This window comes from Phascolarctos cinereus, unplaced genomic scaffold (genome assembly GCF_003287225.1).
Source record: "Phascolarctos cinereus isolate Bilbo 61053 unplaced genomic scaffold, phaCin_HiC Scaffold_1;HRSCAF=81, whole genome shotgun sequence".
Lineage (NCBI taxonomy): Eukaryota > Metazoa > Chordata > Mammalia > Diprotodontia > Phascolarctidae > Phascolarctos > Phascolarctos cinereus.
The window spans coordinates 13432667-13458330 of NW_027555514.1; the positions used below are offsets into that span (position 1 = coordinate 13432667).

Genomic DNA, 25664 nt, shown 5'->3' on the forward strand with positions numbered 1-25664 from the left:
TTTTCAGACTTTAAAGTGCTTTATAAAAACCAGCTCTTCTTTCTTTTTTCTTCTTCCTTTTTTCTTTTTTCTTCTCCCTTCTTTCTACTTCCTTCTTCTCTAATTTTTCCCTCCCTCCCCATCCTCCAGGACCATTTTAACACCTTTCTTAATTTCCCTGTTCCCATATCAATGTGGTTATTTCCTCATTTTTCCTTTTTCCCTTCTGTTGCTTGCTAAAAGTTTTTTAAAATAATAAATTAATAAAAATAAGATTAATTTTAAATTTAATTTAAATTTAAAATTAATAAAAAATAAATTTTCTATGCATTTCTTTGTTTCTGATTTTAAACTCTGCTCTGAAGGGGACCTAAGTTTCTTCCTTTTGCATGGTAAAATGTTCCATTGGCTTTAGAAACATTAACATGTCTGATCTGGTCAAAGCAATTTTTTTCTATGAATGCTTTTCTAAATTTTGACATTTTAAGGTTGATAGAATGATTAAACAATTACTGTTTTACTCTGTCAAATAAAGGTTTAAAATCATTTCCACACAGGATCTTGGAAGGACCTGATGCTATATTACTACATCAGAAGTATGTAGAAATGCTCAATTTACTTGACCAATTTGGGGATTGTATCTATGCAGAATGGAAAAGTTCAGTGGGTGAAATCTGTGAATTCAATTTGAACCAGCCATTGATAAAATACAATGCCACCCATGGTCTCCTTAGTGTCAATTTTGATCCAAAGGTATGGTTGATTTTTTAAAAAATATATCTTACATTAATTAAGCAAATAGTTATTAAATATGTAGTGTATATAAAGCTCTATGCTAAATACCAGTGCAAATACAAAGTGCCAATAAGAGTTGGCTTTTGCTATCATGTAGTTGACATTCCAGTGGTGGGTAATATGACATAAACACAGATAATAATTATGAGTTGGCACTTACAGACTGCTTTAAAGTTTACACAACACTTTGCAAATATCTCATTTGATCCTCACAACAACCCTGGGAGGTAGGTACTATTATTACTCTTATTTTGCAGAAGGAAACTGAGGCAGACAAAAGTTAGGTGACTTACTCAGGATCATACAGTTATGAAGTATCTGAGGTTAGATTTGAACTCCAGTCTTCCTGACTCCTGTAAGCAAAGTGTGTTTGAGGTCTGAGGGATGAGGATATTTCTAGCCAGAAAGATCAGGGAACGCTTCATGAAGGATGTGGCCTTTGAGATGACCTTCAAAGTAACATTAGAACTTCAGCAAGCAAAGTGGAGCATGGAGGGAATTCTGGAAAGAACAGCATAAGCAAAAGTATGGAGGTGGGAAAACACCAGGTGTGTGTTTGGAGGGGGTTAACTGTACCATAGAGGTTATGGAGACAGCACATTGGAGGTAACTGGAAAGGTAGGATGGCATAAGATTCTGACCACTTTGAATGTCATGCACAGGATTTTGAACTTTAGTTTGCAGTCAATTGAACTTTAGCTAGAAGTGAGTTATTAAAGACTTTCAAACAGAGGATTTCACATGACCAGGTATTTGCATAAAGAAGATAGTTCTGGCAGGGGTATAAAACATGGCTTGGAGGATGGAAGACCTACTTGGAAGGGATGGCAATAGTCCAGGCGCGAGGGAATGAAGATCTGGCCAGGACCACAGCACCAGGAGGACAGAGGAAGAGGCAGACACAAGAGATGTTGTGTGGGATTCAGTCACTGATCAGACATGAAAGATGAAGGACAGGGAAGCGTTAAGGAAGGGCACCTGGAATTCCAAGATGGGAGACTGGGCAAGCTGCGATCCCTCGAAAAGAAACAGTGAGGTCAGAATGAGAAGCGTTTTGTGGGGAAAGATAATCAACTCTGAACTGTAAAATAGGCTTTTTCTTTATTATCTTTCCAAGATGCTCACTTCTTGTTTTGTGATAAATGACTAAATACGAAAGTAAATTAAAATATCTGTAGCAAATCTTGCATTAATAATTCTTTTTAAGAGCTGTTACCCGACATTCACTGGCTTGATGTGTGTATACCTGTAATTATTTACAATATGAAATTCTGAATTTGAACCAATATCTAGCAGGGGGTAAGGCCTGGACATAGGATTTCATTGATTTAATGGGAACTCCCAGCGTGGGAAACTCTCTTTACCAACAAAAGTCAGAACCTTCTCTGCAACTTACGGTCTTAGTGTTGCCTGGAACACTGAGAGCTTAATGACTTTTCCAGAACCAGTGATTTGATGCTGCCATTATGTGTCATGAGCAGGTTAATCCCAGGCCTTCCAGAGTGCTGTGTGTGTGTGTGTGTGTGTGTGTGTGTGTGTAAAATCTAGGATTTAGGGAATCGTAGACTCATAGGACTTTATCCACCTAGGAGAGTATATAAGATCTGGCGTGAAGTTTTAGTCCAATGTCCTTATTTTACCAATGAGGCTTATAATGATGACAATTATGATGATAATTATTATAACTAACATTTATATATATCACTTTGAGTTTTGTTAAATACTTTGCAATTATCTCCTTTTATCCTCATAACAATCCTAAGAGGTAGGCATTATTATTAATCCCATTTTACAGATGAGCAAAGTGAATTAGACTGTGGTCAAGTGACTTGCTCAGGGTCGCACAGCTAAATGTCTGAGGCTGGATTCAAACTTAGATCTTCCTGACTCCAGGCCCAGTTCTCTCTCTGTTAGGTACCCCTTAGTTACCTATGAGGATCCATCATGGTATCAATGAAAGACACAGGAAAACCTAGTTTTGCTGTAGTTTATTTAAATTAAATTCAACAAACATTTATTAAGCATCTGTTGTGTGCCAGGCACTATGCTAGGGGCTGAGAATACAAAGACAAAAATGAAAATCATCCCTTGCCCTCAAGGAACTTACATTCTCCAACGACTTCCCAGGTGGACCTCGGCAGCCACTTGACTGTAAGCCTGTGCTTGCTCTGTGCTGACTCTGTTCTCCTCACCTTCAGATAACGTGGAGGAGAGTATGACACAGAAATGAAAGTCTTCTGACAGATAGATTTGGTGTCACATTGGTACCTCTTAAGATAGAGGACCTCAAGAGGAATTGTCTAAGCCCCTCCTTTTTTTAATAAATGGAAATAAACCATTCTCTCATCCCAAAACCTCTTTCTATGAAACATTACAAAGAGGGTTTTCCCTACTTTTTGTATTCTAGCTCGTGGCTGTATTGAGAGAAGTGAAATATCTCCTGATGCTGGAGAAATCAGATATCCCAGAGTCCGCCTTAGTCATCTATGGAAAAAGAAACATTTATTTAAAGGTTTGTGTCTTCAGGTGTTGGGACTTCTGATGAAGCTTCTGTAAAGGGACATCTTGGATCGGAATGCGATTGTGTCTGGGGACCTTTTAATATGTGCCCATAGATAAATGCGGCTGCTCTGGAGCCTCAGTGGAGCTGTTCTCTCCAGTGGCATGGAGTGCAACCTACCCATCGACACCTGCCTGTGTCCTCCTGTAAAATCCTCTGTGGGAGACCACTTAATATCCCAAAGGCTCTCCCCTCATGCTTTGTACAGCCACTAACTCTCTGAAACCAGCCTCAGAACCAAGTCTTCCTGATTTCAAGTTCAGCCCTTTATTTGCTCTGCCAACTTGCCTCTCATGATGGTTTCCTTTAACATTTGCTTTTCTGCTTCTGTTCAGTACATTAGAAGTCTCGAGCTTCTCGTTCAGGGATATAACAAGCTGAAACTAAGCCTTCTAGAGGTCGAGCAGCCTCTGATAGAAGAAGAGCTAATGGCCATAGATGGCCGGCTCCAGGAGGCAGAGCAGTCATTCACCTGGCACTCACCTGACTGTTGGGAGTACATGGAGAAGGTGAAGGCGGATGTCTTTGAGCTGCAGCAGAGAGTGGAGCAGACTCAGGAAAATGTCAAACTGATCCAGCAGATCATGAAAACTTGGGCTGAGCACACCCTCTTTTCTCAGCGAGATCATAGAAAAGAAGCATTTTTTAGTTTGGAAGGCAAAGGAGACACGTTCGCTCGGAAATACAGACTGATCCAAGAAGGTGGATGCCATATACACACTTTAGTAGAGGTGAGCAATGCTCTAGGAATTAGAGGGAATTTTTTCTTCTGAGTTTACTCCTAATTTCTTTTTTTATTTTAATTTTTTTATTTCATAATTTATTTTTTCCCAGTTACATGTAAAAACAATTTTTAATATTTGTTTTTAAAATTTTGAGTTCCAAATTGTCTCCATATCTGCCTCCCCACCTTGAGAAGGCAGGCAATTCAATATCTGTTATACATGTGCAGTCATGCAAGACATATCTGTAATAGTCATGTTATAAAAGAAAACACAGACAAAAAACCTCGAGAAAAGTAAAGAAAGTAAAATTTTTAAGAGTCTACTTCAATCTGTGTTCAGACGCTGTCAGTTCTTTCTCTGGGGATGGATGGCGTTCTTCATCATCAGTCCCTCAGAGCTGTCTTGGATCAATGGATTGCTGAGAGTAGCTAAGTCATTCGCAGCTGATCATCGTACAATACTGCTGTTCCTTTGTACACAGTACATTTCACTTTGCATCTGTCCGTGCACGTCTTTCCAGGCTTTTCTGAGAGCGTCCTGCTCACTCCTAATTTCTTTAGGAAAAAGTTAGTCAGTAACGATAGCTAACATTTATCTGATGTTTTAAGGTTTTCTATGTACTTTATAGATTCTAGAAGTTAGAGGTGATTTTTCCCCAAACTCCTAATTTCTTTAGGGTAAAGCCAATTGGTCCCTGAATAATGGTATCCAAGCTTTATCTCGTGTTTTAAGGTTTCCTAAGTACTTGACACATGTTTCTCATTAGCTATGGCATTCATGATGTAACTGACATGTTTGTTGTTGGTTTGTTGTTTGTTAGTTTTTACTATGCAATGGGGTTAAGTGACTTGTCCAAGGTCACACAGCTAGTAAATGTCAAGTGTCTGAGGCCAGATTTGAACTTAGGTCCTCCTGATTCCAGAGCCGGTGCTGTCCTCTGTGCCATCCAGTTGCCCCACGTACCTTCCATGTGGGCGGGCACTGTTTACGGAGTAGGAATACCAAGATAAAACTGAAACAGTCCTTGTCCTCAAGAAGATTACATTCTCTCAAGGGAAACAACGCGTGTATGTAGACAAATGAATATGAAATAAATAACAAGTTAATTTTAGCTGGTGACGTGTGTCTCAGAAGGTTTCTTGTAGGAAGAGGAGGTACTTTCTTGCGGTCCATAAATGCATGTAAGTGAACTACTAAGAGATTTTAGATCTCTTCTAGTCCAGTCAGTCAACAAGGTTTATTAAGCACCTACAATGTGCCAGGCACTATGCCGATCCTACCTCCTTTATTTTATAGATGAAAAAACTGAGGCCCAGAAAAGCTTATGGGATCACAGAGTTCAGGCTAGAAGGGAACTCTGAGGTCATCTAGTCTAACTCCTCATATTTCAGATAAGGGAATTGAGGCCTAGAGAAGGGGACTGTGATGAAAGTGCTTTCTTTCCAGTGATGAAAAGTGATCTAGAGGCAGGGAAGTCTTTCCTTTGTTTAGCCTTTTAACATCTGCAAAAATTACCACTGAAGTTCCTGAAAGAGAGACATGGAAAGTGACCCATGCCCAGTTGACTGAAGGTATCCAGATGGAATCATTCCCTTCTCCTTTTCTCCATTCATATCGGAATACTGATGAAAGCAGCCTTTAATGTCGGTCTAGCAGCAAGTAATTAGTAGCATTCGGTTTCTAAATAATTCTTTGGAGTTTTCAGTGCAAAACAAGTATCATATGGCTTATGAGATTCATGTTAAAGAGACAAATGATGCTGTTTTGTGCCATGATCCTGGGCTCAACTGGTATAGCCATTAGACTCTCATACCTGCTGATTTCAATTGCACCTCTATAAAGGTGCTCCAAGTGGTTCCACCTTTTTTTGAATTTTACTGGATTTCTGCATAGACAAAATTTTCAAACTTGTGGCTAGCCATTTTCAATAAGGCAAAAAATAAACAACACATGACTAGGGGATGGTAGGGAAAAGAACATGTAGGAAGTATCTGAATAGCATGTCAACTTGTCATATAAAGGAAATACCTACACTCAGTTTGCAAATGAGTTTCTATTTTGCCTTCTCCCACCTTCAAGCCTTTGGGACACAGACTGGGCCAGACACTTGGACCTTATTATTCCCCCTCACCTCCACTTCTCACAAAACCCAGCTTCTTTCAAGGTTTAGCTCAGGTGTCCCTTCCCATATGAATCCTTTCCTGATCCCCCACATCACCAGAGGTCTCTCCCCCCTCAAATGATCTTTTATTTACTTATTTGTTTATATACTGTATCTTTCTGGTAGACTATAAGCTCAATGAAGGGAGGAACTGATTCATTTTTGTCTTTTTATACCTTTGTAGTACCTAGCTCAGCTCCGAATGTACAGTGGATGCTTAATAAATGTTTACTGAATGCATTTGTTGTAACTAGAGGGGACAGATTTTTAACTCTTACCCAATAGAAACTTCCTATATTTATTTTTTTTTTAAGTTTTATTTTCTTTTAAAAAACTATCAAAAGTCACACCATTGTTTATTCCTGGTTGGTTTCTGGGATGCTCTGAATTATTCCTTCGTTGACTTTCAGGACACCTCTACAGCTGTTAATGCATAAGAATCTGTCTGATGGAGGACAGATGATGGATTACAATTAATTTCTTCCGTTAAATTTTCAGGATCTAAAGATTCACTCCCAAAACACTAATCTGGGGGCTATAGACCCATAAGATTTATGAACCCTGATTAAAATGCATTGAAAATAGTCTCCAATGCAATTGCATAGCTCGACACAATTAACAATACAGTGCCTGTAACATTGAATTGGAAATCAGGTTGGGGTTTATCTGCTAGGAACTTGACCCTCCCCCATATTTCCTTGAGTCAGATACTCAGAAATTTTGAAATTGCCCTTCTCAATTCAAAAACAGGGGAAACAGTCTTTGGGGACCATGAGGAAGGAACACCACAGGACTTTAAAACAGAAGTAAAGCTGTTATTCATTTTCCATTTCTTGTAACTTTTTTTTTTCTAAAAAAGCATACTATTTTCTCCAGTACATGATTTTGACCTTGAGTCCCATCCCTACTAAGGAGAGAAGGTTCTTTCCCATAGTCTTGGCAAGATATCAGAGGGTTGAGCAGTTCTCCCCATGGCTTCTCCACTCCACGCTCCCCATCTGTGTATGGGGACAGAAGTCTAATGGCATTCAGGGGGTGTCCTTTGAAGACACAGGATAAGCCAGAGAGAGTAAGTGAGTAGTTAAGGGGCAGCAAGACTCCTTTCTCCTTTGAGAGATGATGAATCCCTTCATCAAGTGGAGGCTGGATAACCATGCACTAGGGTGATGGAGAAAGGATTCTGGTTTGGGCATAAGCCAACCCAAGAAGTAGGATGGATCAGAAAGAGCCCCAGATTTGGAGCCAAAGGAGCTGAGTCTGAATCCTGTCAATTTGTTTCATTTTTCTGGACTTGAGTTTCTTTCTCTGTAAAATAGAGGGATTGGGCTGAGAAAGTTCCTTTCAACTCTAAATCTGTGTTCTCGGGTACACAGAGCAGCAGGCTGGACTTCAAGTCAGGAACACTTGCATTCCAATGCTGCCTCTAACACATCACTAGTTACGTGATGCTGGGCAAGTTGATAGATCTCCTGGGGCTTCATCTGTCATAGGCAAGGCTTGGACTGAACATCTTGCATGGACAGTCATCTTTCCTATGGAACTGGAGCTCTTTGAGAGTAGGGACTGGGCTTTTACCTTTCTTTGGATCTCTCTTTGCCCAGTGCCTGGCACTTAGTAAGAGCCTGATAAATGAATTTGGATTGACTAAGACTCCAGGATTCCTTTGAGCTCTAAACACTGCCCATGGGTCATTGGGCAAGTCCTTTAACCTTTCAGACTCTCTACAACAAGAAGGAATTGGATCAGATAGGCCCTGAGGGCCCTTCCAGGGTGAACCTATTATTCTATGAGTCAGCTTATTGAGATCCTTGAGAAATCATCATCATCACAGTTTTTATAGCACTCCATTCGAAGTAGGCACTATAGGTAAGATTAACCCCCATTTTGCAGGTGAGGAAACTGAGACCGGAGAGCTAAGTGACTTGCTCAGAATTACATGACTAACAGGCAAACTTTGAACTCAGTTTTTTTCAGACTCCAAGACTGACCTTCTGTCCATATCAAGAGGCAGTATGGCCCTGGGGTGGAGTACTGAATTTAGAGTTAGGGAGAACCTGGGTTCAAATCTCTCCTTCAGTGTTTATTAGGGGTGTGACCTTACCATAAATCACTTAATTATTGTGAGCCTCTGTTCCCCGCCCCACCCCCAGAAAATAGGGATGGTCTTGATTATAGTATATACTTTCAAAGGTTTTGTGTGAGGCTCAGTGAGACTGTTTGCAACGTACTTTGCCAAAGGTCAGATGTTGTGCACATGCCTGTTTTAATGGCTGCCTGAGGCTTATCTTTATAAGGCCCTCACACCTGTCTATCTTTTCCAGCCCTGTCCATCACTCCCAGGTCAACCCATGACCTGTGTCTACCATGAGATCTGCTGGGCACCCCTGTCCAGGGCCACCCCAAGGGGAGACTGAGCTGGCTGAGCCAACAGGGCAAGTTTTCTTCTATGTTTGAAACAGCAGGATTGGTGTCCTGTTTGTTCAGGTTTTAATAAGCTTCATTTTGGAAATTAGCTTCCCCCTTTGCCTTCATCATAGAATACTGCTTTCTACTCTCTTGTCCTATGCTGTTGATAGCAACATTCCTTCATTCAGTAAAATTTTATTAAGTGCCTACTGTATGCACAATCTTCTAATGCCATCCTCTGATGCTTCATTGTGGCATGGAGGTGACAAGCAGAACAAATTCAATTCCATCCAGCTCAACAAATGCTTATTTTTTAAATAAAATTTTGCTTTCTCAATTCACAAAAATCAATGTTCTCCCTCACCCCATTGATAAAACCAAACTCTTGTAATAAATATGAATAGTTGAAAATAACAAAACCCTGGACACCATGCCCCAGAAAAGTGTCTCGTTCTCCCCACCTGAGTCCATCATCTGCCAGGAGGAGGACAGGTGGATGCTTCATGATCAGTCCTCTGGAATCATGGTTAGTCATTACATTGACCAGAGTTTTGAAGTTTTTCAAAGAACCAACATCTAGTAAGTGCATCCTACGTGCCAAGTGCTGTGCTAAGTGCTGGGGATCATTGTCCTCAAGAAGCTTCCATGCTAGTGAAATGCCCCAGCAGCACCAGCTTCCATCTGCTCACTAACGGCCGCTCTCTCTGATCAGTTCTCCTCAGCTTTTCCCATATCAAGAAACTAGAGTAGATTTCTCATCTTTGATTCAGTTCACCATGCACTCGTTAAACACCCCTTGTGTGCTAGTGGACTAGGTCCTGGGAATACAAAAAACAAGAACAAAATGGCACCCGTTGTCAAGCATCGCATTCTCCTTGAGTATCAGTGCAAACTCTGAAAAGTTCTCCCAGCTTGGTGAAGCCCTGCTCTTTTGGGGGAGGGATATACACATGCGCGTATATGTGTGTGTGTGTGTGTGTGTGTGTGTATGTGTATGTATACGTATGTGTGTGTATGTGTATGTATACAAGTGTGTATGTATACGTGTGTGTGTATACGTATGTATGTGTATGTATATGTATGTGTGTGTAGACATATGTGTGTATGTATACGTATGTGTGTATGTATACGTGTGTGTATGTATATGTATACGTGTGTGTGCATGTGTATGTATATGCATGTGTGTATGTATACGTATGTGTGTATGTGTATGTATACATATGTGTGTATGTGCATGTATACGTATGTGTGTATGTGTCTGTATATGTATGTGTGTATGTAGATGTATGTGTGTGTATGTATACGTATGTGTGTGTATGTGTATATATACATATGTGTGTATGTGTATGTATATGTATGTGTGTATGTGTATGTATATGTATGTGTGTATGTGTATGTATATGTATATGTATATGTATGTGTGTATGTATACGTATGTGTGTATGTGTATGTATACGTGTGTGTATGTAGATGTATGTGTGTGCATGTATACATATGTGTGTATGTGTATGTATACATGTGTGTGTATGTATACGTATGTATACGTGTGTGTATACATGTGTGTATGTATACGTATGTGTGTATGTGTATGTATACATATGTGTATGTATATGTATGTATACGTATGTATACGTGTGTGTATACATGTGTGTATGTATACGTATGTGTGTGTATGTGTATGTATACATATGTGTGTGTATGTATACGTATGTGTGTGCGCGCACGCACACGCACACCTATATTTAGAGACAGAGAGAGAGGAGAGGGTGAGTTTAACATGGTCTTGTTGCTAGATCTGGGGCTATTGATCCAATGGCTCCACTCAGGTATAGCAAATACTTGACCAAACTGAAATAACAATCAACTCATCTTTATCCAGAGACAAAGCCCGTTATACAAGTATAGACAGTAAATAAATGAAATTAAATATGAGGAGGAGACTTTGAAGTAGACAAGATCCGTTCACCAGGCAGTAATGAGGCAGAGGAAGAGGAGGAAGCAGAGGGGAGAAATTCACCAGCTCCCAGGGTGGCAGCAAGTTCTGCCCGGCCCGGTTGTTCTATAAGTGGGTCAAAGAGTTGGACAAAGCTCCACGTGCTCATAATTATACTTAGCTTGGGGAAGTAGCCCCTCCCTTTGTCCCTGCTTGCAGCCCACTCTCCTCCCCTTCTGAGAAGCTCAGACGTCCTGGTGCTGCTTCCTCGTCTTGTGCCTTTCCCCCTGAATAGAATCTAAGTTCTCTTAGGGTGGGGACTGTTTTGTCTTTGTCATTTCCTCTTTGCTCAACATGGTTTCTGGGTTCAAGGCCTCTATTCAGCTCAGTGCTGAGGGAGATACATTGTTTAACAGGTGGTGCTTGCCTTCATGAAATTTACAGTCTAGTCGGTAGATAAAATACAAACACAAAGACAACTTTGATTAAAAAACAACAACAACAACATAGCTAGCTCCACGGCCACTGTTGGCTTCTCCTCGGGGGATGTGAATCAGTTGAACAATTCCTTTGATCAAATGGAATTTTGTGATTTTATATTAGAATTCTGTGTCCCCAGGATAACTTGAGGCTCTTCGAGGCCAGTGCCATGTCAGACACCTGGAAGATCTACCTGGAGTTCCTGGATGACATTGTAGTTGATGGCTTCTTCAATGCCATCATGCATGAGTTAGATTTCTTCTTGATGAACACGGAGAAATGTCTGAAATCTGCTCCATTCTTTCAAGCACAAATGGTCCTCATGGCTCCTGAGATCATGTTTAAACCTCCACTAGAAAGAGAGGCTGGGGAGGGCCTGTATGACCTTGTGGAAGAGATTTTATGCAATATTTTTAGGATGTCTAGCCAAATGAAGAGAGTGGCATCGCATCTGGAAATCCCAAATTACCAGGTATTTTCCTTTTGAAAAAGGTAATGAGGTGTGTGGGGGTGGGGGGTGGAAGACATTGTCTATTAGGGAGGGAAGGAATCCTGGAGATACAAAAAGAGAGGACATGAACAGAACATTAAAAAGCAAAGGGAAGAAAGAGGAAAGAAGTTCAGACATTTTTTTCCCAAGGCAGATGATTACTTAAAAGGTTTTTATGGGAGGGCAGGGAGGCAAAGCCTCTATTTCATTAGTATGAAGAATTGCTTAAATGAAAATTCTTTCCACAAACACAGATTGACACACCTGCTTGCCATATTTAATTTTATAGAGTTGTGGAGGAGGTTAAATGACTTGCTCAGGGTCACACAGCCCAGATGGTTCAAAGGCAGGACTCGAACCCAGGTCTATTGTCACTCTGAGGCCTGCCCTCTATCCCCTGAACCAGGCTGCCTCTTTGCTTGGAGATGAACTATCTGTCTATAGAATTATCTATTTTGAAGGGGTAGAAAAGGATTCCAAATCTAAGAAAAAGCCTAGATGATTTCCAATTTTGTCAACTTGATAAAATCAGACCTCTGATCATGATTTGTGGTAACTCACTATTTCTTTTGATGTTTAGAATGACATGGACCATATGTTGGACCTCATAGAGACCAGGCAGGAGATCATGAACAGAGTGTCAGGAGTGATCAACAAGGTTCTAGACTATAAGAGCTCTCTGGATGCCTACTCTTACCTCTGGGTGGACGACCGAATAGAGTTCATGAAGCAATTTCTTCTTTATGGTCACCCGTTAACTGCAGAAGAAATGGACATTCAGGCCAATGAAGGCCTCCCAGAACAGCCACCCACCATCGAGCAGTTCAAAGAACAGGCAAGGAAAATGGCAAATGGACTGTGTAGGCGGCAGGACTTTCAAAGCTGGTTGGTGCTGAACTTTATGTGTCCCTTTTCTTAAACTCTCCTGTAGATTGACATCTATGAAGCTTTGTATGTTCAGATGAGCAAATTTGAGGACTTCCGGGTCTTTGACAGCTGGTTTAAGGTGGACATGAAGCCCTTCAAAATGAGCTTGCTGAACACGATTAAAAAGTGGAGCTGGACGTTCCAAGAGCATCTTGTGAGATTTGTCATTGACAGGTAAAAGCTCTGCTCATTTCATCCAGGATGCTGGATCTGCTCAGATGAAACTGCAGATCTTTCCTTCATATTCCCTTGGGTTACCATTGACTGGGCTATGGATTTAACAAATTTTGTTTGAGATGCCCTATTGATATTACGCTAAGTATCTTTAAAAGGGTCATTTATATACACAAGTGGGATAACAGAGAGCATTCTTATGTTGAATGTTCTATATAACTTGAGAGTTCCTAGGATCATTGTCCAAGAGCTGCAAAGGAGCTCAAAGGCCTCTAGACCAACTCTTTCATTTTAGAGATGGTACCTAGGGACTTACCCAGGGTCACACAGTTAATTTTGATCAGACGTAGGATTTGAGCCAAAGCTGTCTGAAGTCAAAATCCAGGCTCTTTCCACTGAACCCTTCACTGCCTCCTCTACATCCTGCCACTCCTCAGTTTTATAATGAATAAAAGCCATGGACAGATTGTTGGACTCTCTGATTCTGGGAGATCTCTAAGACTTATCAACTTGTTTTTCAGGGGGATGAGACCCCATGCCGATGAAATCACAGAACCTTGACATGATTATTTATCACAACCTGAAGTGATGAGAATTTCAAATTATATCTTATACTAAGAAAAGGTTTGGTTTTTGGTTTTACTGAACCAGAGCTGTGATTGCATTGAAACAGAATACTAACTCCCAATGAGGAAACCTCTCTTTGCCAAAGAAGACAGGTTCCTGCTTAGCAGTTTATAACACTGGAGAGTTCTCTGGGATAATGAGAAGTGAAATGACTCACCCAGGGTAATGCGCCAGGTTATGTCAGAGGCAGGTCTTGCACCCAGAGTTTTTGACTCCAAAGCCACCTCCGTATTCCACATAACAGGTTTACTGAACATATTTGGTAAGAGTCTTTCTCTGTTTCTCACTTTTTCCCTCTCTTTTGCGCTCGCTCTCTCTCTCTCTCTCTCTCTCTCTCTCTCTCTCTCTCTCTCTCTCTCTCTCTCTCTCTCTCTCTCTCTCTCTCTCTCTCTCTCTCTCTCTCTCTCTCTCTCTCTCTCTCCCTCTCTCTCCTTCCTTCTTTCCTTCCTTCTTTCTTCCTCTTCTTCCCTCCCTTCCTTTTTTTTCCTTTCATAGTCTGACTGACCTGGAAGAGTTTATTAAAGTGACAAATGCTGGATTCTGCAGAGAGCTGAAAGAAGGTGACTATAATGGCCTAGTAGAGATCATGGGCCACCTCCTGGCTGTGAGAAACAGGCAGGGAGCTACTGATGAGCTCTTTGACCCCCTCAAAGCTACCATCACACTCTTGGAGAGCTACGGACAGAAGATGCCTGACCACGTTTACGTTCTCCTAGAGGTGAGTGCTAGTACCTCAGTGACTGGTGTTATGCTTTCTGTTTCTAGTGGGTTACTTTCTGGTCCTCATGCTTACTTTCACTTTCAAAGCTGAAATTCACCACAGCTCTTGAGGTCTTTATGTCCCCATGTTGAATTTCTCCATCTGTGAGATGGCATCCATGAATTATAGAGCCAGTGCTAGACGTGAGCCTTTCTGTGGGTGCTGTGTAGGATTCATGCTGACGTACAAAAAAGTGGTAAAAGAGACTGGTTCTCCAGGGCATTTATTGTTGTCCTACCATTTCCTGATGGAATGGAACTACTTAACTAAAGCAGAATTCATGTTTATGGGTTATTCTCAGCTTTATTAGAACTCTAGGGAAAAAATTGAAGTTTGCATCTGAGCATGTGTATGCATATATGCATTTTATATTATAAAGAACAGATTTGCATATGCATGCTTTGTTAATTGATAAGGGGAATGGAATGGAAAAGCATTTATTGAGTGCTTACTGTGTACCGAGCAATGTGCTGAATGCTGAGCTAGAAAAGTGAGACAAACCCTGCTCTCGGGGCTCACATTCCAGTGGGGGAGGCAATGCACACAGGCGAGTTCAGGTGCAGCTGTATGCGTTATGTTCATAAGTATATGTGTATGCGCACATACACGTGTATACACAGTATAGCTAAGACTCATGATTTCATTGATGCCAAAGCTCCTTCTGCAGATGTAAGCTACCAATAACTTAGCATCCTAGAGGGCAGGTGACCATATTTTGGGCATGTCGTATCAGGTTTTCCTTTGGTGTATGGATTAGACTAGATTAATTGGTTGGTTGTCCTTCGTTCTCAAAGAGGACCAAAATGGCATCATTACATTGGGGTCAAGGATCAGTGTGTCCAGCTGTGGTTGATCAGATGAATAGGAGCTTGGGTGCTCTACCACAGGTCAGGCACAAATAGTCCCTGTGAACAGTTGGGGTGGATTCTCTAAATTTGAGTATTTTGGGTTTCTTTTGAACTACTTCACTTCTGCTTTGCTCACAGAGCACAGCACCTTCTTTGATGAGAGTGTGCCATGTTGGGCGGTCCTTTGCCAGCATCTCCCATGTCACTCAACTCCAAATGACTAGACTAGAATGATTGGACTAGATGCCTGCTAAGGTCTCATCCACCCCTCAGAGTTCTCTGATTTTATCTGTGGCTCTGGAAGATCTGCCCAAGGCTCAGGGAGCCGGTTTGCTTCTGCTCTCCTGCCTAGTTTCAATTCCATGGAACAAGACACCCCTCCCAGGTTAGCTCATCACTTCTAAGCCCATCATTATGCTGCTTACTCAAGGCTTGATTGATACCACCCCCCTCAGCCTCTTTTCTCCTCTGAATGGAGGACTGGAGGGCAGATATTCATTACATCTCCAGAGCTTAGCACAGTGCCTGGCACATGCTAGTCACTTAATAAATGTTTCATGGATTGGATTGGATAAATGACTTGTCCATGGCCACCTAGCTAGTGAGCATCTGAGGTAGTTCTTGAGCCCACATCTTCCTGAGGCCAAGCACAGCACTCTATCCACGACACCGCTTCAAATTATGGATGCACTGAAGTTCTGTTGGTGATTTCTTCTTGGTGAGTTTTCTCTCTACTGCTCCCTCTGACTTGGCATACAGGCTTGGTGACTCACTGTGGCTCAATGTTTAATCATTCTGTGGCCAAGATGGTCCTCTCTAGTGTCCATCTTGGGGTTGGACTCCCACTGGCCTAGATGAAAAATCCAAGGTCAAGTCCATATGACATTGAATCATTAGAGGAGGGTTTCAATATATGTGGATATACTCTCTCCTGTCAGAACATGGACTCTTCCCTGGGGTTTGGATGGATTTCCTTAGTACTTCTGGACATTTCCAAATTGTGCCACCTACGTACTGGTCATCTTCCTTATCTGCCTCTTGATGAAAATCAGCCTGTGCCTCTGGAACCTTGTGTTCTGATAAGTGATCCTTCACCTGTCTTGCCTGGAGTCAAGCCAACTTCCTGACAGTTTCCAAATCATGCCCTTCACAAATGCCCCCTGTGCTCTGCACCTCTCTCCAGCTCCATTTCTGTATTGCTCTCCTCATTGAATGTAACCTCCTTGAGGACATGCATCATCTTGCTTTTGTCTCCTCTGCATTTAACACAGTGCCTAGCACATGGTAAGAGCTCAATGAATGATTTTTCATTCATTCATTCAGAGCGTGTATTGTGTATGCTTTGCACTTAGCAGATCTCTGTGTTAAAACATGTTTCTATTAGTGATCACACATCTTTTCAGCTTTGCTTGTGTCCTCAGATGTTATGCATATGGGTATTATACTAGGAAAAGAATTGTGGAATGTACTTCGTATGTCTGTGTGTACCTAGAAGCAGGAGATTTTTACATTCTAATTAGAAGTTGCCTTTCCTTGTTCCCATACTTAGGTTGTTCTTTGATCTGTACCCACAGCTCCGACAACCTTCCTTTGAGGTTATGGTAGTCTGTGAGTCATATTTACAAAGAGCAGGGGGAACTTGCCCTCTGCTTTGGGGGAAGCCTATCACTACCTCCTAGGAGCATTTTAGTGAAAAGTAACTTGTGTGTTGTCTTTGGAATGGTTTTCATAACATTGTTTTAGTATTTATAGATCAATTCTAAATTATTTACAGAAAAATACCATAATGAAAGTGTCACTAATAACAACACAAAAGCAATTCACATTTCACAGAATCGAAGAAGCTAAGCACTGGAAGGGAACTCAGTCCATTCACAAAAGGAATCCCTGTTATAACATACCTGACCAGGGCCTGTCAGGCTTTGCTTTATCAATCAATTAGTAAGCATTGCTTAAACACCTACTGCAAGCTAGACATCGTGCTCAGGGAGCATCTATTCTACTAAGGGGCATAAATCAATCCACAAACATTAAGTACCTCCTGTGTACCTGGCACTGTGCTAAGGGATACAAAGACAAAAAAAAATCCTTGGCTTCAAAGACTTTATGTGCTAGAGAGAGGAACAACACATACCCATGTAAGTGTGTTTGAAATAGATCCAAAATGCGTATAAGAGGAGGGCAGTAGATACGGTCTTATGTAGAAGGTGATGTCTGTGCTGAGCACTGAAAGAAACTTGAAATTTTTAGGTGAGGTAGCGTGCATTCCAGGTATGAGGCACAGCCTATACAAAAGTCCAGAGGTCAGAGATGGAAGGAGGCATCTGAGGAGTTGCAAAAAGGCCCACAGTACTTTTGGTTTGTAAACATACTTTCTTCCCAAGCCCCTGAAGAAGGTAGAGGTAGTGTTATTGCCCATGTACACATGATGCTCCGCCTTCATCCTCATCTCCCTCCCACTGGCACCTTGGCTTCTGCCCCCTCCTTACCCCCTTCCCCAAGCTGGGCTCTGAAAACTGCTGAGTTTTCCTCTCATCTTTCCCAAACCAAGTCTCTGTGCACTTCTCAGCCATCTTCAGCCTGCATATTCCTTCCCCACTTTCTAGTTTGACATGTGTTGTCTTTCTCATTTAGCATGACAGGGGCTTGCTTATATTTGTATCATGTTAGCACAAGGACTAGTACAGAATAAGCTTTTACAAATCCCTGCTCTGTCTGTCTCTGCAAGGGTGGATGGACTTCTCATGTACTCAGTGGATGCCTTCATTGAATCAATCAGTTGGTCAAAGATATAAGCTAGGCATGAACTGGGAAATGAGAGTCAACCTTGGGGAGCACTCTGGGAATGTGGCCCCCTGTGCTTTTACCAGAAGGCAACAAGAAGGGTAGTAATTCCAGAGGGAGCATGACATTCTCTCTTTATCCCTTGCCCCAACCCACTCCCTGACCATTTTATTGGAGAGACTGAACAAGTAGCAAACAATGCACCAGCTGGGCACTGAGGACAAACAAGCCAGATTGAGGAAAGGCAAGTTCATGAGGATTCCACCAAGGGAGACTTAGGACTTACATCTTTGCTACGTGTGCCCTTTAAGATCAAGTCTGTTTCCCCCAGGACTCTATATTTGTGGGAGAATGTGTCTCTCATATACTGTCCCATCAGACTCCCACATACCTTTGGGTAGATGTTGTTGTATTTTGATTCTTACTGTAGATTTTCTGTAATATCTCTTTGCAAGAGACAATTTTTGTTCATTGATATGGGAGGTGTTTGTAAAAAATCATGTTTGTTAATTGATATGTTAACTGATTAAATTGTATTGGGTAGCACACTAGTGGGGGCTTATGAGTTATAGTCCTAGTACCCCTTCCATTTCCTTACATTATTAGAATCCTGAAAGGATAATCAGCCATCCCCTAGGGTCCCAGCCTGCCAATGTGAGTGGGAGTTGGAAAGTAGCCCCAGAGCCTGCACTGCCTCACTATTGTCCTCATTTTACAAATAGAGACCCTGAGACTCAGACCGTGTGGACAAACCACACAGTTAAGTACCTTGTCCATGGCCACACAACCCCCTTGATTCTGAGCCCTGTTTTCATTCCACTACATGATTATGTCCTGTTCATTTTCCTTTCTTCTTGTGGACCATTATTCAATTTATAATTGGCCACTAAAGCCAACAGCAGTAAACACATATTATCCAAATTTAGAGTACTATTCTGTTATCACAATAATGGTAACTGGTACTGTCTCCTTTGATAATGGGAACCTAATCATTGTTTAAATGAAAAGGGAGCAGGAAGCATTTATTACATGCCTACTATGGGCCAAGCACTGGGTGGGATGGAAGAACTAAATGAAAAAGTCCCTGCCCCACATGGAGCTTTTATTCTAGTGGGTCTGGAAGAGAAATCTATGGAGTTGAAAATGTAGCATCACGAATGGAGAGCTAGAGAGGACCCCCAAGGCCATGTGGTCTAGTCCTCTCATCTTCCACAAGAGGAGCTATCCATAGATAGCTCATCACAGATTTATACAGATGAGAATTCCTTTTCTTGTGTGGATTGGACTAGATGGTTTCTGAGGTTCCTTTCAATTTAAAAATGCCATGATTCCATGAAAATATATAAGAAATAAAGGCATTTACTATTTATAAAAAAATTAAGTGTTTAATCCAGTAGATCCCAATTAGAAGTGCCTGTTGTTACATGATGGGATGCTCCATGGGTCACATCACACCTTGCCAAATGTAATACAGCAATCAGGAAAAAAAACCCTACCTTATTCTTACATGGTTAGCTTATAAGGTGAGAGTATTCATCTCATTCCATACTGTCTGACTTATAAAAGTTCCAATACATACCCAGGTAATGGGAACATTTCCCTCCCACCTCACTGTGTACCGTATGCCAGGCACTGGGTGAGATGCTGGAATACGAAGTCAAAATAGATCTTAAGGAATTTTCCTCCAACCCTACAACAATGGATGAATAAGTCTGAATCAGCTGGAGAGGATTATAGGGCCTTGGTCACTGGATGAAGGCAATTGGCAACACAGAGAAAACCTCAAGTGATTGGGTAGGAAGATTAGTCATGCCCTTTGGGCTCACATATGAAAGCAGAGCCTTTCAGCAGGCTCAGGAATGCTTGTAGAGGCAGACCTCTTCTCCTGTATTTTAGGGGGGCAGCAAAGGGAGTGGGTGAGTAGGCATTATCTCCTCTCATGCCATCTCTGTGCCAACAGTCCCCTTGCCAATCTACTTCCCTGGGGCCCTGCTGTCCTGATGAGTGCTTGTCTCTCCTGGAATATAGTTTTATCTTTTTTGGGGGGGCAGGACAATTGGGGTTAAGTGACTTGCCCAGGGTCACAGTGTCAAATGTTTGATCTGAGGTGGGATTTGAACTCAGGTCCTTCTGACTTCAGGGCCAGTGCTCTATTGTGCCACCTAGTTGCCCCTGGATTATAGTTTTAGGAAAACCCCATTCATGCTTCATTTGGATTCCTCTCTCCAGTGATCTCGTCATCAACCACCTTGCACCCTGCCCACCCTTCCCCATTCTGTGTCCCTCCCAACATGGTGCTTTGTACATGGTAAACACTTTATAAATATGTTACTGTTCATTCATTTGTCCATTCAAGCCCATGGGAGCTCTTGAACAAGAGAAATAGAAGAAGCACTCATGAATTTGCCCCTAGAACCCAAGGTAGCAGCTACTCTTTGATAGCTCCACCCAGTAGGGAGGGTACAAGTTGGGGAGAGCACTTGAGTAGGTGTGACACTCAGATACTGTTATTCTTAGGCCATGGTGGGTCAAAACAACTGGCCTGGTTTCTTAAATCTACAGCCCTCATGGATATAAAATGAGGAAAGAACTTCTCAAATGATGCAGGAATTTAATATGTTAGGAAAAATGTATGATGGGGAAGCCATGACCAATGATACTGGTGGAAATTTAAGAAAAATGTAGTCCTCTTCAGGGTAAGTTTGATAGCATTTTATGCCTGCAGTAACATCTTTCTCTAGGACCTTGAGGTAGCGTGATGGTCATGGGGATTTTTCAAAGGCCCCACCAATGGAGCCCAAGCTTTGCTAGGCCCTATTGAATTGGAAAGGCTTTGAAGTTGAGATGAGATGCTAGGGCCACAGAAGGGTAGATTTTTTTTTTCAGTCATGCAGCAGCTCTCAAAGTTCTCTGCTAAGTCACAGGCAGGTGTTGCTAGAGTAGGGGACACAGGACCCAGAACCACAAAAATCACAGGCCCTGGAAACATTGCAATAAATATAATCATGCAATTGGCCTGGGAGGAAGAATAAGGTGAGGATGCCCTAATGCCAACTCAATGAAAGCTACTTGTTGTGGGTTGAATTTCCATGGCAACTGTCCTGGTCTCTCATCATGTACTTTTATTTTTCCTAGGAATTGCCTGAAAGATGGAATACTACCAAAAAGAATGCTGTGGCCACGAGACATGAAGTTGCTCCCCTTCAGAATGCAGAGGTTACTGTCATCAGGAGAAAGTGTGTTCTGTTTGATGTAAGTGAGACCAAAGCCTCCTGAGCGAAGTGTTTTGACAAGACTGTTTTATGTATTTATTCATTTAAATTTGAATTTTCTTTCAAAAATGGTTTATGGATTTTTCAAGGGGGCAGGTGGTATTTTACATCACACTTACTCACCAATAACTGCCCTTCATCAAAGCAATTTCCTTTGTAATTAAAAAAAAATAGATAAAACAAATCAATACAATATGTGCAAAGTTTCATACCCGTAGTCCACCACCTCTTTACCAGAAGAAGAGATGAGAACATTTTAAAGAGCTGTTCTAAACCTAACTTATTTAATGAAATTCTCTTCTCTAATCTTATTTTTCTTCTTTCTGTATCAGGGGAAACAGGTGGAGTTTAGAGAGAGATTCAGAAGAAAAGCCCCATTCTGCTTTAATGCAGAAAAGCCATATGAAGTCCTTGACAAGGTAACAATCCTGAAGTTGGTAATGGGTTATGTCAGTAGGTAGACATTGAGGTTGGGCACGTTAGCTTCAGGGCCAAAGACCTAAGCTGGACGGGATGTTTGAGACCATGTAGCTCAACTCGCTTTAGAGATGAGGGTAAGCCCTTGCCCAGAGTCACAAGGGTAGGCTGTGTCAGAGAGAGTTTTGAGCCTTTGGCCTTCAGACCAAGAGCCCAGGCTGTGCCTGCTGTTCTAAGCTGCCTTTGCTGATCGCATCCTTCTACAAACTGAGATTCAGCTTCCTTAAGTCTGAATTATCCAAATGCTGCACCCCTTCCTGGGGTCTTAGAATTTAGAGTTGCAAAATACCTAGGGCTAATTATTTAATCCACCCCCATCATCTTACAGGTGGGTATAAAGGCCAGAGAAGAGAAGTGATCTGTTCAAGAACACACAGCTAGTCACTGATCATTTCATCAGATAGGTAGTCAAATCACATCTCCAATCATCCTCTGTGTCTCTCTCCTCATTGCAAGGAAAGTCAACAGATGTTATGCTCACCAACATTAGGGTGCCTTTTTGATCCCCTTCTGTGATGTGTTACAGCAGCAGCATGCTGGGAAATGTTTAACAACTGGCTCTCCAGGAAAGCACTTTACACACGGCACACTTTTAGCTTAATCTGTGTTGTTAGTATTTTCTCTGTCACTTTCTTAATTGTAGATAATAAACAACAACAAAGCCCTGATCTGTGGTGTTTGCCACTTTCCGAGGTGTAGACGCTCACACAGAAAGTTGAACAACCGCGTCTTAAGAGCTGGGTCAAGGTGCCTAGAAGAATGTAGTCTGTTCTCTCACTTCTGGTGAAGATGCCTAATAATAATGCGCCAACAAGCATCCATTTAGTCCCATCAGGTCAAGAAGCATTTATGAAGCACTTTGCAGCTTGCATTCTGCTGGTGGTAAAAGGCAGTCCCTGCCATTGAGAAATGTACAATCTAGGAGGGCAGCACCAGTATGTACAAGATATTACAGTAAACGAAAGGTCATCTCAGGGGGAAGGCGCTGGAATTAAGGGTAATTGGCAAAGGCAGAAAGTCAGCTTTTGGTCGAGATTTGAAGGAAGACAAGAGCCCTGGAGGCAGAGATGAGGAAGGAGAGAATGTCTGGTCTGGGGCATTGCCAGGGAAAAAAATGGAGAGTCAATCAATGGGACATCCAGGAGACCAATGGCAGTAGAGGGAAGCAAGGTGTAAACAGGCTGGAAAGACAGGAAGGGGCCAGGCTGTGAAAGGCTTTGAAAGCCAAATCGAGGATTTTGTATTTGATCCTGATGGTGTTCGTTGAGTAGGAGGCAGTGACAGGGTCAGACCTGCACTTTCGGAAGATCACTTTAGTGACTGAATGGAGGATGGACTGGAGTGGGGAGAGGCTTAAAGCAGGTGGACCCCCACCCCAGCAGCTATTGATGAAGTCTAGGTATGAAGTGAGGAGGCCTGCACCAGAGTAGGGGCTTTCCGTCTCTTTGGTGTTTGAAAACTTATTCAAGCAATTCTCCAAATAGCCAAGTGCGTTTGCAGACAGTAATTTCCTCTATCTTGCATTTGACTTCTGGGAAGCTGAGTCAAGTCAGTACCTGATCCCATATGCTGTGGAGTAGGAATAGGGAGAAGAAATTCTTTGATCATCTGGGAACCTTGTTCTGGTCAAGAGTTTAATGCCAAACTTGATACTAGTAATTACGTTGACCGACTTGACGATTTTTCTTCTGATAAGAGGTGCTGCAGTGGATAGAGTGCTCGGCTAGGAGTCAGGAAGGCCTGTCTTCAAATCCCATTGCTGACACTTGCCAGCTTTGTGTCCTTGGGCAAGTCTCTTGTTGGTTAAACTGGCCGGTTCTCTGTTTCCTCATCTGTAACATGAGGGGGCTGGATACGGCTACTTCTCAGGCCCTATCAGGCTTTGCATCAATGATCCTATGAACCTGCTATTTCATTGGCATAGGGAAATCCAACACAGAGCAACAAGTGTTTAGTGGGTTAGCCTTGCGGAGTTGTCTGGTGCAGAGAGGTTCAGTAACTTCCTTTGGGTCGTACTGTGGCACTTGTCAGAGGCAGGACTTGAACCAAGTCTTTTGGACTGTATGTAGTCATCACTGTGTTGCATCTCATGATTTGACGTAGATATGCAGATAAACTGAAGGGGTGAATGATTAAGAAACAACACATCTGGTTTCAGAAAATGTTTTCGTTGCATGTTGGAATTTGTAGGAATGCAGAGCACCCCAAACAGAGCACTACACCTCTGGTGGGCAGGTCTGCCTCCGACGCTTTGGAGCTGTCCAGCTTTCCTAGCTTTCCTCCTTGACTGTCTGCCCCAGCCATTCTGGGAGTGAACTCGTCACTTCTGACACCAGTGCAAGGCATGGACAAGCTGAAAGTAGGACTGGGTTCTCTTTCGAAACTTTTTGTTGGAAGGTGACTTGGCTAAAAAAGTCTTCTCTTCTAGTTATGACCTGATTAATCAAACAGAACATGTTGAAAAGGCATTTAACTGAAAGAGATGGCATCTTTTGCTATGAAATGGCTGAAGTCAAGATGTTATTTCAGTTGTTGAGGTTGGTCTGGCCCAGTTGGCCTGGGTGAGCTCTCAGGTGCCTTCCAGTACTAGAGCCTGAGAGATCAGAGAAGCACCAGCATCCTTATTTGCCTATGGCAGACACATGCTTTGTTTTCATGTAACTCATGCTCTGATTTTTAAAAATGACTTTTTAAAAAATGACATTAAAAATGACTTTACTAATATTTGGGATCAATGTCAACTTGAAAATTAGGCTCTGATAGAGTTTTCCAGGTATCTCTCCTTGATACTATACTATTTACCTTTTTTTTAATGACTTGGATGAAGGTAGAGACTGCCTGCATGGTTATCACGTTAGCTGATGATAGGATTTGGTGGCATTTTGCAAGATAGAACTAACCAAAGATGAATGTAAAGTCCACCTATGGTCCAAAAATCATTCACAAATACAGTATGGGGGAAGGGTGGCCTCCTATTTCTAAGATACTTCTCAGCACCAGTAGCTAGAATTTGAATCAAGAAGATGCAATTTCAAATCTTGCCTCAGATACTAGCTATGTGGCCTTGGACAAGTCACTTAATCTCTCCTGGCCTCAGTTTCCTCATCTGTAAAAGTGGGAATAATAATGCTACCTATCTTGAATAGTAGTTGTGAGGACAAATGAGATAACATATTTCAAGCACATATATAAATGCCAGCTAGTGATGGTGGTGGTGGTGGCCGTGGTAGTAGTAGTGGTAGCAGTACTCTGTGAGTTTAAATTTCACCTCATCTTGAATACTATATTCAGTTTTGGGCATTACATTTTGGAAAGGACATTGACAATAATAGTCTAAGTATTTAGCATTGTACTGTACTTTCACTTATGATGTTTTTATGATATGTTACTTAAAGTACAATTGAGTGTCATTGTTCATAAGAGTGACAGTTTTTAGATTGTTTTTTTCCTCTAAATGTAGAGTTTTTAAAAAGACTTGCTCCATTCTTAAGTATGATTTTTATCATCCCATGGAAACAATTTTTTCCAGTAAAGTGTTCAAATTTGCAATGAAAATCAGCGGGGAAAAAATAAGACCCCTAGAAATTGGCTTCTCAAAACACTTTGCTGGGGGCGGGGGCTGTCAATTCCATTAGTAGAATCTCTAAGAAAGTTTTCAGTGAAGGAAGCTGTCAGTCTCATGACCATATTTGATGGTGCTTTACTCTCTCATTTTTATCATGGAATGATTATTAAAGGTGGCAGGATGAAGTCCACCTGGCCACCACTTACCTAAGGGACTAATTACCTTGTGGAACTTTTCAGATGCTGGATGTTTCCATACCTGAGCAAGAGCATCAAGCAGCCTGGGCAGGCTTGCCTGTTTCAGGTGGTTTCTTTTTTGACAGGTAGGATGAGTGAAATGTGTTTTTTTTTCTTCAAGGAAAATGAAGAGCTCGAGGCATTAGAAGAAGAAATGTTGCAGATGCAAGAATCGACAAGTCTTTTTGAAGTGGCCTTTCCAGACTATAAACAAATCAAACAGTGCCGCAGGGAAATTCGGCTGCTCAAGGGCCTCTGGGATCTGATTATTTATATCCAAGTGAGAGTTTGCTTTTTAAAATCATTGTCTTATATCCCTTTGTCTAGTCTTCTTTCTTGCATGTATTTGTATGTAGGTGAACTTAAGGGTGCTTATTTCTTATGGCATTAATAATTATATGGCTGTCATATTTTTTTCAGACTTTAATTTTTCTTCTTTTTTTAAAAGTCAGTCTTTGAGTTATT

General features: G+C 41.7%; 1 protein-coding gene across 1 annotated transcript in view; it reads left to right on the forward strand.

The window, feature by feature from the left end:
• DNAH11 (dynein axonemal heavy chain 11) overlaps positions 1–25664 on the forward strand; it is a 320191-nt gene that overhangs the window by 55117 nt on the left and 239410 nt on the right. The window contains exons 12-21 of the mRNA XM_078150757.1: positions 537–732; positions 3182–3286; positions 3670–4065; positions 11179–11511; positions 12110–12364; positions 12461–12630; positions 13753–13975; positions 20785–20901; positions 21254–21340; positions 25321–25479. Coding sequence (XP_078006883.1) covers positions 537–732; positions 3182–3286; positions 3670–4065; positions 11179–11511; positions 12110–12364; positions 12461–12630; positions 13753–13975; positions 20785–20901; positions 21254–21340; positions 25321–25479 — 2041 coding nt within the window. The remainder of the gene's footprint in view (positions 1–536; positions 733–3181; positions 3287–3669; positions 4066–11178; positions 11512–12109; positions 12365–12460; positions 12631–13752; positions 13976–20784; positions 20902–21253; positions 21341–25320; positions 25480–25664) is intronic.